The sequence below is a fragment of the Athene noctua genome, chromosome 2, assembly GCF_965140245.1.
Source record: "Athene noctua chromosome 2, bAthNoc1.hap1.1, whole genome shotgun sequence".
Lineage (NCBI taxonomy): Eukaryota > Metazoa > Chordata > Aves > Strigiformes > Strigidae > Athene > Athene noctua.
In genome coordinates, this window is record NC_134038.1 from 164,197,060 (window position 1) to 164,210,968 (window position 13,909).

Sequence of the window (13,909 nt, forward strand, 5' to 3'; positions counted from 1 at the left end):
TTCTGATACCATAATGAATTCTTTTGCATTAATGGGTGTCTAGTGTTGTCTATAAGGAATGAGCTAAAGACACGCATTTGCTCACCTGTTTATCTTGTAAAATGCCAGTCATTAAATATGGGATTAGCCCTCGGCTTCTTATCTGCAGCAATGTAGCAGGGTGGTTGTGCTTAATGCTTCATTGGAAGCAACAGCTAGTTTTAGTCCCATTCTGCTAAGATACTCCTATCACATGCACATACCTAACCCCATGCCAAATGTTAATTTCCACTTCTTTGTGCTTGGTCCTCAGCTGACCTTCCTTAGCCCACTGTTTGGAAATTGTATTTCATTTCCATCTCCCAGGTTGACATCTTATGCAGAATACAGAGCTCTGAAAAAGTGGAGGGTCTTGACTTTGATGCATGTTACACAAGTTGAGGCTCAGTCCACCTGTGAAGTTTGTTACAGGCAGTATGGCCTGAACCCTTAAAACGTTTGTTAACAAACCCCAATAATTTCTTAAAGGCCCCAGAGGCTTGCTAGACATTGCCATGTTCTGAGAGTAGCTACGGATGAGCAAAAATGATGTTACGAGTACCATGAAGGTGCAGGACAGAGCTGATAGTAGGGGACTGTGCTGAGGCAGCAGGTGTGTTATTTCACCTAGAAAATCCAAGCCCCCTAAACCCATGGCTGGCCGAAATTGAAAATGTGACAAGTGTTTCATTGGCAGCCCTGGGTTCCCAGGGGAACATGTGGTGATTGTCCCCCTTGCACTGGTACCATCTTGCTGGAGTGACAGGCCCAGCCTGAGTATTCTCATAAATACCTACACGTGCAGAGAAAGTCAGAGAGGATGATCCCTGTGTACGTAATAAATCCAAAATGCTATTCCCATACAGCCCTATTGAATATCCTACATTTTGGGGGGATGTGATGTGCGTATGGTATGTTTTACATACAACTGTTTCACTCTGAAATGCCCTCCTGCCACTTTTTCTTAAGGGTGGTGTAATCTGATATGATTAAAAATCATTGTTAGTTTATGGGTTTGCCCCTGCTCCATAAGACTTTTCAAATATTCAGAGTCCATTAAAGTCATCCTGTGGGAATTTCTTTCTTGTTGCAGATACAGCATTTTTAAAGCATGAAGTAATGCACACGCTTTCTCCAGTGATTACATCTTGTCTCTAAGAAGTTTAGTGGTTAGTGCTGACGGCAAAAAGTTGGCAAGGTATTCCACTATATAGGCTGTCCTATTTAAACATTGTCCCTCAAGTGTGTTTATGGGCTCTTTAAGGGGACAACAACTTCCAGAAAATTAACAAAGCTAGAGACTAACATGTTGCCATTTATGGATAGTGTAGGCAGCGTAAGGGATGTTCTGGTTTTCTGCATGATGATAGATTAGTAATACTATTAGCTTTTGCAGACTTATGGTGACCTTTAGAGGCCTGTTACGCAAGGTACCATTTACAGTCTGTGTAGTACAAATGTTCTGGCTTATATCTCTTTGCATGTTGCATGTATATACACACGTGTTGAATACGGTAGAAGAGTACACAGATATGTGTTCATGAGTGAGTAGTGATTTTCAGTCCCTTAGATTTTGGATGTCCATCTAAAAGTCTCTGAAAGCTGGTGATTTTTAAGTGTCATGTGTCCCTCTTCTGGAAGCAGGCCTGTTAGGTGTCTTAAGTGAGGCACCCAGCAATAATGTCTTGCTACTGAAAATTGTCAGTGGCTATTCTGGCATCCAGCCATGTTCAAGAATGTAGGTGAGATCTGAATGCAGGCTGTGCTGGGTTCAATCACTCTGATATTCCACAGTGGGAATATCAGAGTGATTTTTTTTAAATTATTTTTTTTACCTTTCTTTACCTTGGGGCTGAGCACTTCAACAATAGAGCTTTTAAACTTGAGATAAAAACTAGAAAAAAATAATACATGTTCTGTTGATGTTAGGTGCAGTTAGATGCAGTCTATGACAAGATGTTCCTAGAGAATGGGAACTTCCCTGCACATGGAGAAACTGGTAAAAGGAAACCATTGTCAGTAAAAATGTGTGGGAAAATTTTACTTTTGTTCTTGATGTTGGTTTATCTCACATGAAAGTTGAAGACATTATTAAAGATGGTCAAAACGTGCCTCATTCTAATTAGAACAATGACAAATCATAATAAATATATCAAGTTATAAATTCTTTGTGGAAAACTTTTTCAAAAATGTTTCGGTTTCCATCAGAAAGCCCCACCACCTTATGATTTTTTTCAGTTTAGACTCGAAAATCTGAAAACGTAATTTCTTTGCAAAAATACACTATTTTCTTTAATTGGATAGGTTTTCCAGGAGTTGAAGACTAGGACCAGTAGTTGATAATACTTAGTTCAGTGTGGCAAAAATTTAACAATTTTACCCTGAAAAATCTCATTATATATGTGGTAGTCTAGACTATATGTAGAGAAAAAGAAAAAGCAGAAAATAACTTAAGACCTTTTTACGCCTTTTTTTCTGCAATGTAAAGCTGGTTCAATGAAATCTTCTAGGTCTGATTAAAAAAAATAAATTATATATATATACATATATATATCTATCTATCTCGCTTCTAGTTATGGAGGAATTTTGTATGGCCAAGAATGACTGTAGCTTTTTTGTTCCAGAAGGGTTTCCGTATGTAGAAATGTAACCATTCTAGTACATAAGAAACAATATGAATTCAAGGAGCCCAGCTTATAGGAGTTAATGTAATATCCACACTCATGGGTGGAAGAACTGAAAACTTCTTCTTAGCAAGCATGCATAATATTTTTTCAGTGTGCTTTCGGAGTCATCACCCTCTGCAGAAGCTCTGCTGAAGACCCCAGTGTGCATTGGAGTGCTTCTTTACTAGCGTCTTAGTTCAACCCAGAAGTGAGCTTTTACTGCAAAATTGCCAGCCCTCCCCACGCAGGAACCTGTGGTTCACATTGCAGAGTACACCAACTGGATTTCTTTTGGGTCAAAAAAAACACAAAGGAGCACTTGGAGAGTGCACTTAACGCACATTTGTGGCTGAGGCATATTCAGGCTACAGAATCAGACTCGGAGCGTGTTAGAAGAGGATGTCATATGGACATCAGGTGTTAAGGATGCCATGCAGTTAGCCTGGTTCACCTTTTTGTTTGGCCTACATTAGGTGCTGATGTAGAGTTTGTCTACATCCACCTGGGTACAGATTGTAGGTACACTTCCAGTACAGGAGATTGAACTGTGTTGCCAGTGCACCAGACCGCAAATCATTTCATGCGGGACTTAAAGTGGTTAAGTATCTTCTGGAAGACAGAATGAAACAACCTTTTGCAGAGACAGCTCCAACACAGATTCTTGGAACTCCCACCTTGGGAGGCTGTAGGGCTGCTTCTGCTTGGTACCTCACTCGGGACAGGGTTTTTATTTCCCAAGCTGCAGTCCTAATGTAGGATTTAAGAGAGCCTCCCTTCTTCCCCATTCCCACTGCCCCAGTTTTGTTGTTGTTTAAGTTAGGAGTTGGATGTTGATTTTTCTCTGTGGCTTCTGTGTAGTCCTTGTACTGAGTACAAAGGCAACGCACATCTCTTTCCACATCCTCTGCACTGCTCTGAAAACCTCTGATGCTATTTCTGTGAGATGTTAGATCCCAGGTCCTGGGAAGATCACTTTGGGGGTAGTCCTTTTCTGTTTATAGGCTGCTGAGACCACATGGAAAATTCCAAAACTCTCTAGTAGGTCATATACGCTGAAACTCCAAGATGTTGTCAAAGAGCCTGGCTACCTCTTCATTTCAAAGACTTGCATAGTTCTTGCATCTATAAACTGTAAGCATTTGCTCATGCAAAACCCTTAAACTTTGCTAGAAATTTTCTTCTCTGTGTACCAGATTGAGGTTGGTCACAATGAGAAAAACAGGTGACTGGGATAGCACCATGTGTGAACAAGGAGAGGCTTGTTCACACATGTGAGGCCAAATCCTGATTTGTGTGTCAGAGATGCAGTTCAGTGTCAACATAATACAGGCAGAAGCTTTGTGCTAAAATTTTATTTACCAGGTTGATTTCATAGAGCTGAATTTTTCATTGAAAATTAAGTTTGATGAAAAGTTACCATAGTATTGTCGGACTGGTTGGCTGAACCTTCCCTTTATGCATGTAAAAACTGAGGAAAATAAGAGATGGTGTGAAATATAAGTGTTTGACAATGACCCTAACAAACCAAACAAACAAGAAAAAGAAAAAGGAAAAAAACCCCACAAAACAAAAATCCCAACTGTGGCCAGTCCTTTGGAAAGACTGGATTTTCTTCTACCTCAGCATGATCCACCCATTTCAAAGTTTTTTGTTACTTCTTTTCCTAGTTCTTTGGCTCTGCTGTTTCTAAGAGTGCTAAAAGAAACGGAGTGATTCTCAGCTGCCTTGCATCCTTTCCTGCCTACCTGCTGTCAGCATATGCTGATTGATCACAGATACACACATGAATACGACCTAATTCCCCCAAATTCCACAGGCCAAGTAGTAGTGTCTGCCACCTCCTAGGAACTGGCATCTACCTTGGCTACTAAAACAGGCTATAGGTGACCTGCTGGTCTGTTCTGGAGCAGCACAGGTGACAGGAGGTGCTCAGTGCTTGCATGTGTCCCTCCTAACATGGGCTGAGACTGGATTTAGTAGCTACCTCCTGTAAGATTGCTACATAGTTGGCAGAGAGGAAGGGGTATTTCTAAATTCAGACTTAGTCCTCTGGAGGAGCCTTTCTCTGTTTCAGCTGAAGTGTTTTAAGAAGGATGAGATGTAGCCAAATTCAGTTTAAGCAAAGTAATCAAGGACCAGATTTATGTTGCTTCATGCCAGGTAATTCCTTTTAGTCTTGTGAGATATTTCTGCTTTGGTTTGTTCTTACACCATATTTGTACAGGATATAAAGCAGGACTGGTTGGAGAATATGCCAAAAGCTGGGATAGTGCAGAAGCTCATCCTGTCCTTTATGTATCTCTTGCATGAATCTAATGACATCTGTCCAAGTGTTTGGTAATTCAGACTTTCAAGAAGAAGAAGCAAGTACTGAGTAGGTCTTGACTCTTCGCTGTTCTTGATTTAACATAAACCTTCTGGCTGATCTGGATCTAATTCCCATATGAAAGTTGAAAGAAAATAAATGTCAGTGGGCTTTGTGAATCTCTTACCTACAATAAATAAAGAAAACTCGTTCCAGGTGATCTGTACAAATGGAGAACATCATAATCTTAATTTTCAGCTGATCCCAGGGAGACTATAAACTGTGGGTAGCTACCTGTACCTGTATCTGTTGGGAAAGTAAGGACAGATCGTGTAAAGACAGGTTATAAATACATACTTCAGAGAACAGATTATGAAGAGCTTGTGGGCCAGTGAAGCACAAAAGGTGTATCTTACCAAGAGACATAGATATCACTTGTCTGGGAAATACCATCTAGGATTTATCTAGACCTTTGGGTTTTGCTTCTTTTTTGGCAATGCTTCAGCTAACTCAGCTATGAACTCTTTGATGCAGAATCAGACTCAGAGCATGCAGCAATTTCACATCTGTAACAACTTCTTTCCTCCCTCTTCCAAGGATTTGTGATTTGAATAAGGTACAAGTTTTCATCCTCTCAGAGTAGAGGCTGTGGGGATGTCAACAGCAGAATGTGTAATCATGTCACTTGGTGGTTTGTGGGAAAAATCTCCCTCTCACAGGTTTTAACGATGGAAGCAAGAGGAATTTGCTGAGACTTTGTTGTCATAGTTTGTATTGAATTCCAATAGATTTGGAATATTCATAAGCTGCAAAAAGTGAGAAGGGTTTTCTAGTGCAAGGTTATTTTGACTGAAAGTCATTTTATCAAAGCTTGGTACATTACACTTGTTTCAAGCATCTTTTTTTCCTAATGATACTAAAAGTTTATTTTTGTACTATTTGTGCTGAAGGTAAGAGAACAGGTTTAGTGTCTGGGCTTGTGCATTTACACAGAGATTTCATTTTTCTCATTAGTTCTGGTATAAACTGTGAAGCAGTCAAGTTGGCCTCAGCACCAAATAATACAATTACAAAAAAGGTAACACAGAGGGTAACACTGTTAACTTAAAATGCTATGTGGTGATATATATCTTTTGCTGAGATTTTTCTCTTCTGTATCTGTCTCCAGACATGTGGAACACAGACACCTACATATGAGTTAGGTCAGATACATTCATATCCTATCCAGTCAAGGGAGACAAGCATTTCAAAAGTGTAGTTTGTCTGGCTTACTTCAGGTATTTTCTTTGGGTTTATTTAACTCCTGAAGCACTTATTTCTCTTTTGACTATTAATGGGAGTCCAGACATCCAGCTCAGATGTAGGTGTATTTTTATAGAGAGGGTAATCTTACATTCTTGTGTTTAATTCAGAATAATAATTGTGATTTATAATTGTGCTTGCAGGTTGGTCAAGACAAAGGAAGCTGTTCTTTTCACAGAAACCTCAGCCCGTGTGTTGTTCCTCAAGAGAATGAAAATATTTTCCACACAATATTTGCTTTTTTCACAAAGTCTGGCAGAAAAGTATTGGTAAGAAAGTCCATTTGTGGCAAACTTGAACATACAGAGTATCTTACGAAAGGTTTTTGCAAGGCTTAGCATGAAGAACTCAAGCAGAGAGTTCATTACAGAGCAGCTGTTTGGTGCATGTATCCTGATACTGATGTTGTGCTGTGGGAATATTTAGTGATTTTTGATTATCTGATTTTTAAACGGCAATAGGAAGTTTCAGGAAGTACAGTGGGGAGTTACCTGACGTGGCAGTGTACACTGGGTGACCAGAGCCCTCGCTCCTGTGTTTTGTCAAAGGCACATGGGGCAGCGGGGCCCTGTGCCCTGCTTGGTGCCTGACCCATGCAGAGGGCTGATGTGCAGCAGTGGCTCCTCTCCTCCCAGCCCCGGGCACTTGCCTGGCTCAGCTCCTCTGTAGAGGGCTGAATTTTACCTGGTTTGCTTCCATGCAAGAGTCTGTATCTACCTGTCTTCAAGTCTTGAAAGTTGCTCTTATTTCAATGCAGGAGTGCTGTATTTTAGCAGTTTGCTATGAAGCTTAGTCAGCTGGTATGTTTGCTGTCACACAATTTGTCACTGAATTTTTTCCTCCTTTGCCTAACAGCTTTTTCCATATTTCCTGTAGGACTGTGAAAGACCAGGCAGGTCCTGCTTAATTATACGCTGCAATTTAAGCTCACTAGCCAAAGCAGAGTCTTGTGATATAAGTATCTATACGCTGCTGAATACTGAGATACTGAAGAAGGTATGTGCTTCCTTTGTAGTTTGTCTTAAATACCAATTTCAGAATGCTTATGCGTGCCAATGGACTCAAAACTTGCATTCTTTCCTCTCTTTACTAGTGTGTAAAAAAAAAAAAAATATGGTGTCAAAGAAAACAGATCTATTTATCAACAGCATGTATGGAGGTGTTAATCCTAGTTCCTACCCATTTCCCATTAAGATAGAAATAAATTAAGTTCAGAAATTTATACATTGAGAAACAACAAATGAGGCCCCTAATTGTATGTGTGGTGTTAAGGCTAGAGACTTCTGAAAGTTGAATTGATTTCTGAAAGTTTTCATTCTGAAAAATTAAAAGTAGAGTAAGTGCATGTAAACTGTGACCAACTATCTATCATTCCTTCCATGTAAACAGAGACGTGGCAGTTTTTTGTAATTTTTTACTTCAAATTATTATTATTCAAAGAAGATACATCACGACCATATTAATGCTGAACTTGACATTTTTGACAAGAAACAAATGGTTGCAAGTTAATTTTTATCTTCTCTGAAGCCACTGAATGAGACAGCAAATCTCTTAATTTTCTAGTGTTTTACTGCATTTTGGCCTTTTTTCTTTACTTAAAAAAATGCTGACTGTGTAATTGTGGCATGATGCTGTAAGATTATGTATAAAATAATCTGAGGAGAAAGCTGATAACACGAGCCTACTAAAATAAACCTGTCTTTGATAGCTGCTAGATTAAAAGCATTGGAGAGAGCCTTTATGACAAAGCAGTTCCTAAAGCAATTGATAGCTCTCAGCTTTTCCAGCTGAAACCAACCAGTCTGCTAATGTTCATTTGTATTTGGAAACAGGAAACGTAGTCAAGGCCAGAAGTTTCAGATATTTCTTACATACTTACAGAAATACTGAAATACGTAAACAAGTAACTGAGTACACACAAAATGTGCTTCTGGGAAATTCAGTGCTGGGAATAACTAGGATTCATCCCATCTTCCAGATCCTTTCCAAGATAACTATTAACAACACTCCTTTAAAATGCATATAGCGCTTACACGCATCTTTGGGGCAGTATCACCAGTACATGCCGTTTTCTATTGATCACCTACCCTCCCCAAGGTGAACAGCACACAAATGACTAACCTATAAGTTGAAATTGCATCGTATTGGAATATGCCTGTTAAAATGCACTGTGTAAAATATAGAAGAAATATATATTAATAAGGGGAGAGGTGAACATTGGATTTTTAAGATATCTGCAGTGCCAGGTTCAAGTGATTAAGAAGTTTTCACCTTGGGATATACTTGAGTTTATCCCAGGTTTTGTATATCTTCTGTTCACTTGAAAAACAAATAGGAATTTTTCATTGATGGTTAATATTAAGCCTGCCTGTGTTGATTGGCAGCATTCTGTCTTTTGCTTTTGCGGTAAATGGGGGAAACATTAACAGGCCAAATGCAGATGATGTGTTTAAAGTCCAATATATCTGATTTTGTTTTAATTTGGGATAATGTGCTCAGTTTTGTCTGTCTGTTATGAGCATAAGATACATTTTTTTTTTCAAAGCAAGGTTTTAACCATGATGGTACTTAACTCACAACCCAACCTCCACTAAGCATTGTCTAGATGTGTTTATTACACTGGCAAATGTTTGATGTTTTGTTTGGGGTTTATTTGGTCCTTTTTTTATTGTACCCTCAAATCTAATTCTTCCTCTTTGTACTTTTCAGGACAGTTCATCAGTCATCCAGTTTGTCACAAGGGCAAGGGTGAGGGTGGACCCTGACCTCAGAGTTGTGGAGGTGCCCAATGGAAGCCCAGAAGAAAAAGCAGTGAGTAAATAAACCCAAAGAGAAAGGTTTCCTGATCCCAGTGGCCTGGAGATCACTGACAGCTCTATGCAAAATGGAATTTGTGGCCAGGCTAGCCCATAAGAGTGCCCAGACTTTGTCTGGCTAGACTATCAGTGCTGTGAACTGTGCTTCTGTGGTTTAGCTCTCTGTGATAACTACGCCATCACAGTGAATGATCTTATGTGGAGCAGTAGGATCTGTGTTGTACTAGCCAAAATTGTAATACCCTTGAGGTATTCATGCCAAAGTTACGTTTAACTTCCTGTTCTAGGGTTAGCTTCTGCTTTAATCTAATGCAGATTTTCCTTGAAAACCTAGCAGAGACTTGAAACCCCGGCAAAGTCTTTTCAGATGTGCCAGTATGAAATGTTTAGAAGTCTGAATGATATTTTGGGAGCTGTGAAAATGGGCAAGGAGGTCTAAACTTTCAGAGATTCATTTAACTGCTCCATTGTGCTGAGATGGTGGAATTCATGTGTGACCTGATACTGCATTTTGCGTTGATCTGTGTGAGTCTGGATTGAAAATTGAAGGGGAACTATTAAAGCTTAAGGTGAATTCACTGTATAGCTTTGGCTGTAAGTAAAACTATACGGGGCCATGTTTACAATCTACTGGAGGAGGTAATGGCTTTGGTTTCCTACTACCAAGTCGCCTAATACTTACACATGAAAGCTGAATAGGGGGCCACACCCAAATTCAGCTTTCTCTTTGTTTGGTGAAATGTTAAAGTTTCATATCTTATTTCTCTCTCACATGAGGATCAGAGGGAATCTGGACTACTTTCAATTTCTCCTATTGCTGTGTATTTTTAGAACATGATCTAGGTCCCATCTCTCAGTTATCCTTTTATCCCCAGTGATTGTCATCACCACCAGTCCATGCAACCATTCTGTCATTGGCTCCATTTCAGTGAGTACTATTGAGGTTTGAGCGTGAGAAGATTGCGTTCAACACACTTTTGAAAGACACTGATGTCCTGAATTAAAGCCCTTAATTCAGAGATACTGGATTTAAAACCCTATAGGCAAAAGAAGAATTGAACTGGCATCTACTTAGTACCTTCAGTCTGAAAGTAGAGGACACCACTACACTGACCATTCCTCCACCAGCATGTCTGCAACCCTAGACTTAACTTTCTATTTTATTAGACCTGTCAGAAAAAGAATTTTTGTATGACAAGACCCCATTTTTTTCCCTTCTGTTTTATTTTCTTTGTCAGGTTTCTGGACCATTCTGAGGAGCATTAAAAAATAGTCTTGGCAGCTGAAATGAAAAACATAGCTAGCCTTCCCTGGGAATGTGCCTTATAAGTGACCTGCAGCCCTGATTGCTGATGCATTGCTTTATCTCTGTTTAGTTCTGGTGCTTGCACAGAGCAAGTCTTGCAATTTTATGGTAAAATTTCATTAATGACTGAAGTAACACCTGACTGTGATACGCATGCCCCAAGTGAAATGGAAGAAGCCAGGATCTCTCTACCAAATATTTTGATCTGTAAAGGGTTTTTGAATCCCTCAGAGTGATTGGCATAATGTAAAATGTGTGGGATTACTATTTAATGTTCAAAATTTAGAAATGCTTTTATCTAGGAATGCAAGCTCTGCTGTATTTCATTATTATCTAATGCTTGGAGAAAAAAGAAAACAACAAAAAAAAAACATTGTCCTTTTCCTATTCCCGGAAAGCCTTTCATCAAGCCTTGAGTTGCAATGATTATAAAGCGCACTCTGTGTGCTGGGAAGCTATATTAATCTTCAAGCAAGAGATTGGTCCTAGTTCCTGGGAAGCCTTAGCTGTAGAGGAGCATGCTTGACACGTTGTAGCCATGTAACATCAATTTGTAATTTCAAGTCTTTTCTAATGTGAGTGCCATTTGCTCTCTCCTTTATGCTATTTCCATATGTCTGTTGGCTTCACCATTGCTGGTATGTTTTGCACAGGGTCATGTTCAGGGAAAAATTTAAGACATGTGGTTTGGCTCAAGGTATTCATTTTCCCCCCTTCTCTTTTCTTGTGGAATGCAGAAGGGAATAGTACTTGTTGCAAGCCACAGCTATTCATCTGGAAGCAGAAACAGGAGAGAAAAAATATCTTTGTTCATACTCCTCCCTTCCTTTTTAAAGCCTATCCTGTATTGTTTTCATTGACCATGGACTGCTGTACCATATCCGTTTGGATAGCAGCTCCTTCTGAACAGTTGTGCATGGACTCCCTCTGTTTATGAAAATGTTCCCTAACAATGAAAAACATTTTCTTAGACACTTTTTCATGGTAAATTTGAAAAGGCCTTTTTGCTTTCTAGAGCTTAACTTAAACTTGTTAGCACATTTAAACGGTTCTTTAGAACCATGTGCTCTTACTGCACTGGGCACTTTTACAATACAGTGTTACAATACCTCAGTGCAAACTATCTGTAAAGAAGACAGAAGTAAAAGAAAGACTGATACTTGTGATGCTAGTGTAAGAAGTACCCGTGGTGATAGGACCACACATCAGCTTTGTCAGAAACTGTAGTAGATAATTTGTAAGGGAGATGCAAAAGCTCATGTAAGTATCTGTAAGATGGGTAGCAGGCTGTCTTTGAAATTAACTTGTTTTTTAAAAAGATTAATTTATGCAGTTTTCAGAAGCCAATTCTCTGGATTTGGATATGGTTTTATGTGATTTGGAATGATATATTTTCTGTCTCTGGTTATATAATAGGCTGTTTGAACTCTTAGACAAATCACATGAAGAAGGTGAGCAGAGTTTGGGTTTGGCTCTGTGATGACAGTTGTATTAACATGAGTATATATTGGCTAAAACAATGACGTGGTATTTTCAGGAGGCATAATTTATTTTCTTGAGCATATGAGTTTCCATGCAGGTTTGGCTCCCTTCTCTGCATGTGAGGCAAAACCAACAATAAGCTCCTTGAGACCACAGTGGTCAAATGCCAGATCCAAGGATTCGCATCCCATGCTCACTGCTCGTGTGCTGGAGGAGGAGTGCTCTTATGGAGCAAAAGGACTTCTCTCTGTGAGTGCCAGTGTAGAGGGAAAACCAGGCTAGATTTCGCTATGTCAAAACCAGCCAAATGCCCCTGAGTCTTCCCTGTCTTGAAAGTGAGAATGCAAAACCAAATGGGTGAAAGGGGGACCCCAGATAAAATGCACACAGCTCCTGCCACAAAGTGCCTTGTAGAGCTGAAGGCTACTGTATAACTCTCTGGTGCTGTCAGCTCAGCAGTGCTACGCTTTATCGAGCCTTTGAACCTTTCCCTCCTTCTGGATAGAGTTCACTCTCGCTTTCAGCCCAGTCACCCCAGGTTTAATTCAACACAGGCAACTGGTTGCCCTACATGGATATTTTTATTTTTTTTTTCCCCCAGGATTTAGGTATGTTTGTTTGCAGTCATAACTATATTTCAGGGAAAACAATACAAAAAAAAAAAAAAAAAAACTTTAAAAAATAAAGTTTATGGTTGTGAGGACCTACAAGGTGTGTTTGAGGGGTTTTTATATGCAGGGAGATTTAAATGCCTATTCAGGTGCCTAAGCTTTAGCTGTTTGCCTGTGGCACAGAGGACTCCTTGACTTCGGCCTGTTCTCCATGTCTGTGTTGGAAGGAGCAGCCTGTGGTCCTAGTGCTCATGATGTCCCAGCCTTTTTTTAATGCACATGGGAATAGCTCTTCCACTCAGCAACCCACCACCACCGCCTCCTGCCTTTTATGAACACAGCATTTTAAGGCACCTATTCTCCCTAGCTTACCTTTGAGATGGGCAGAACATCCCAGCCTCCCTGGAGCCAGATACGTGCAGCTTTGCAGCCTTTTTTCCTGTGGGTTATTTGATGCCTTATTGTTTTCACCATGTTTTGTTTCTCCTTTCTTTGTTTTACCTTTGCATCTGTTACTGTAGCAATCTCTTTATAGATTTTCTTACCTTTACAGTGCAGTCTGGCAGGTAGAAACACAACCTTGGCTAAAGGAACAGAACAATACACAGTAGCAATAAAATACAGTTCATTTCCCAGGGACAGAGACAAGCAGATAGCAAGGATACCCAGGTTTGTATTTTTCAAGAACTTCTAAGGTTTTTCCTAGTATATGTGAATAAATAAATATATAAAAAGGGATGCATAGGTGTACAGATTTATAGGAGAATGGTATCTTTACTGCAGGTCCCCCAAAGAGTAACAGCACTTGGATGGACAAGTCAGCCAGCAGTGCAGCGTGGTTTGAAACACCAGAAATATTCTGAGTGATAATACAGAAATCAAATAACATTGTTTTATCAGCCTGTGTCTTCCATGGGCAGTGGGTCAGGATACAAGTGCATAAAATTAACTTAGTGTGCATAAGCAAAAAGAAAGGAAAACTTTGCAATTATGTATTTCTAACCAGATATTGCTGAAGTATGTTTCTTGTCTGAGTTCCAGTGCAGCAGTGTGTGCGTATTCTGCAAAGGGCTTCAGCACAGTATGAACTTATAAGTATTTGCAGAGTTCCTACTCAGTTAACTTCTTGCCTACACACTTTTCTGAAATAGGCTATTTTAAAAGCACTAAAAAAAAAGATGCTGATTATTTTCAATTCGTTCACTAAGACTCTCAGAATATAGCAAATGTTTGGCACGGGTAGAAGATGAACTGGTAGATGCCCTTGTCCATGAGGGTTCAACATTTAAGAAATCAGTAGTAGGGTGAAAATCTCTGTTATTTTACAGAAGATCAGTTACATTGGGTAAAACCTGGTTGACTGTGAGCTACGTACAGCTAAACAGCAAACTATGCTGCCTCCT

General features: G+C 39.6%; 1 protein-coding gene across 1 annotated transcript in view; it reads left to right on the forward strand.

Moving 5' to 3' along the window:
- The window catches only part of ITGA9 (integrin subunit alpha 9), a 228,249-nt gene that overhangs the window by 187,460 nt on the left and 26,880 nt on the right, over positions 1 to 13,909 (forward strand). Inside the window, exons 24-26 of the mRNA XM_074900986.1 lie at positions 6,435 to 6,560; positions 7,168 to 7,287; positions 9,001 to 9,102. Coding sequence (XP_074757087.1) covers positions 6,435 to 6,560; positions 7,168 to 7,287; positions 9,001 to 9,102 — 348 coding nt within the window. The remainder of the gene's footprint in view (positions 1 to 6,434; positions 6,561 to 7,167; positions 7,288 to 9,000; positions 9,103 to 13,909) is intronic.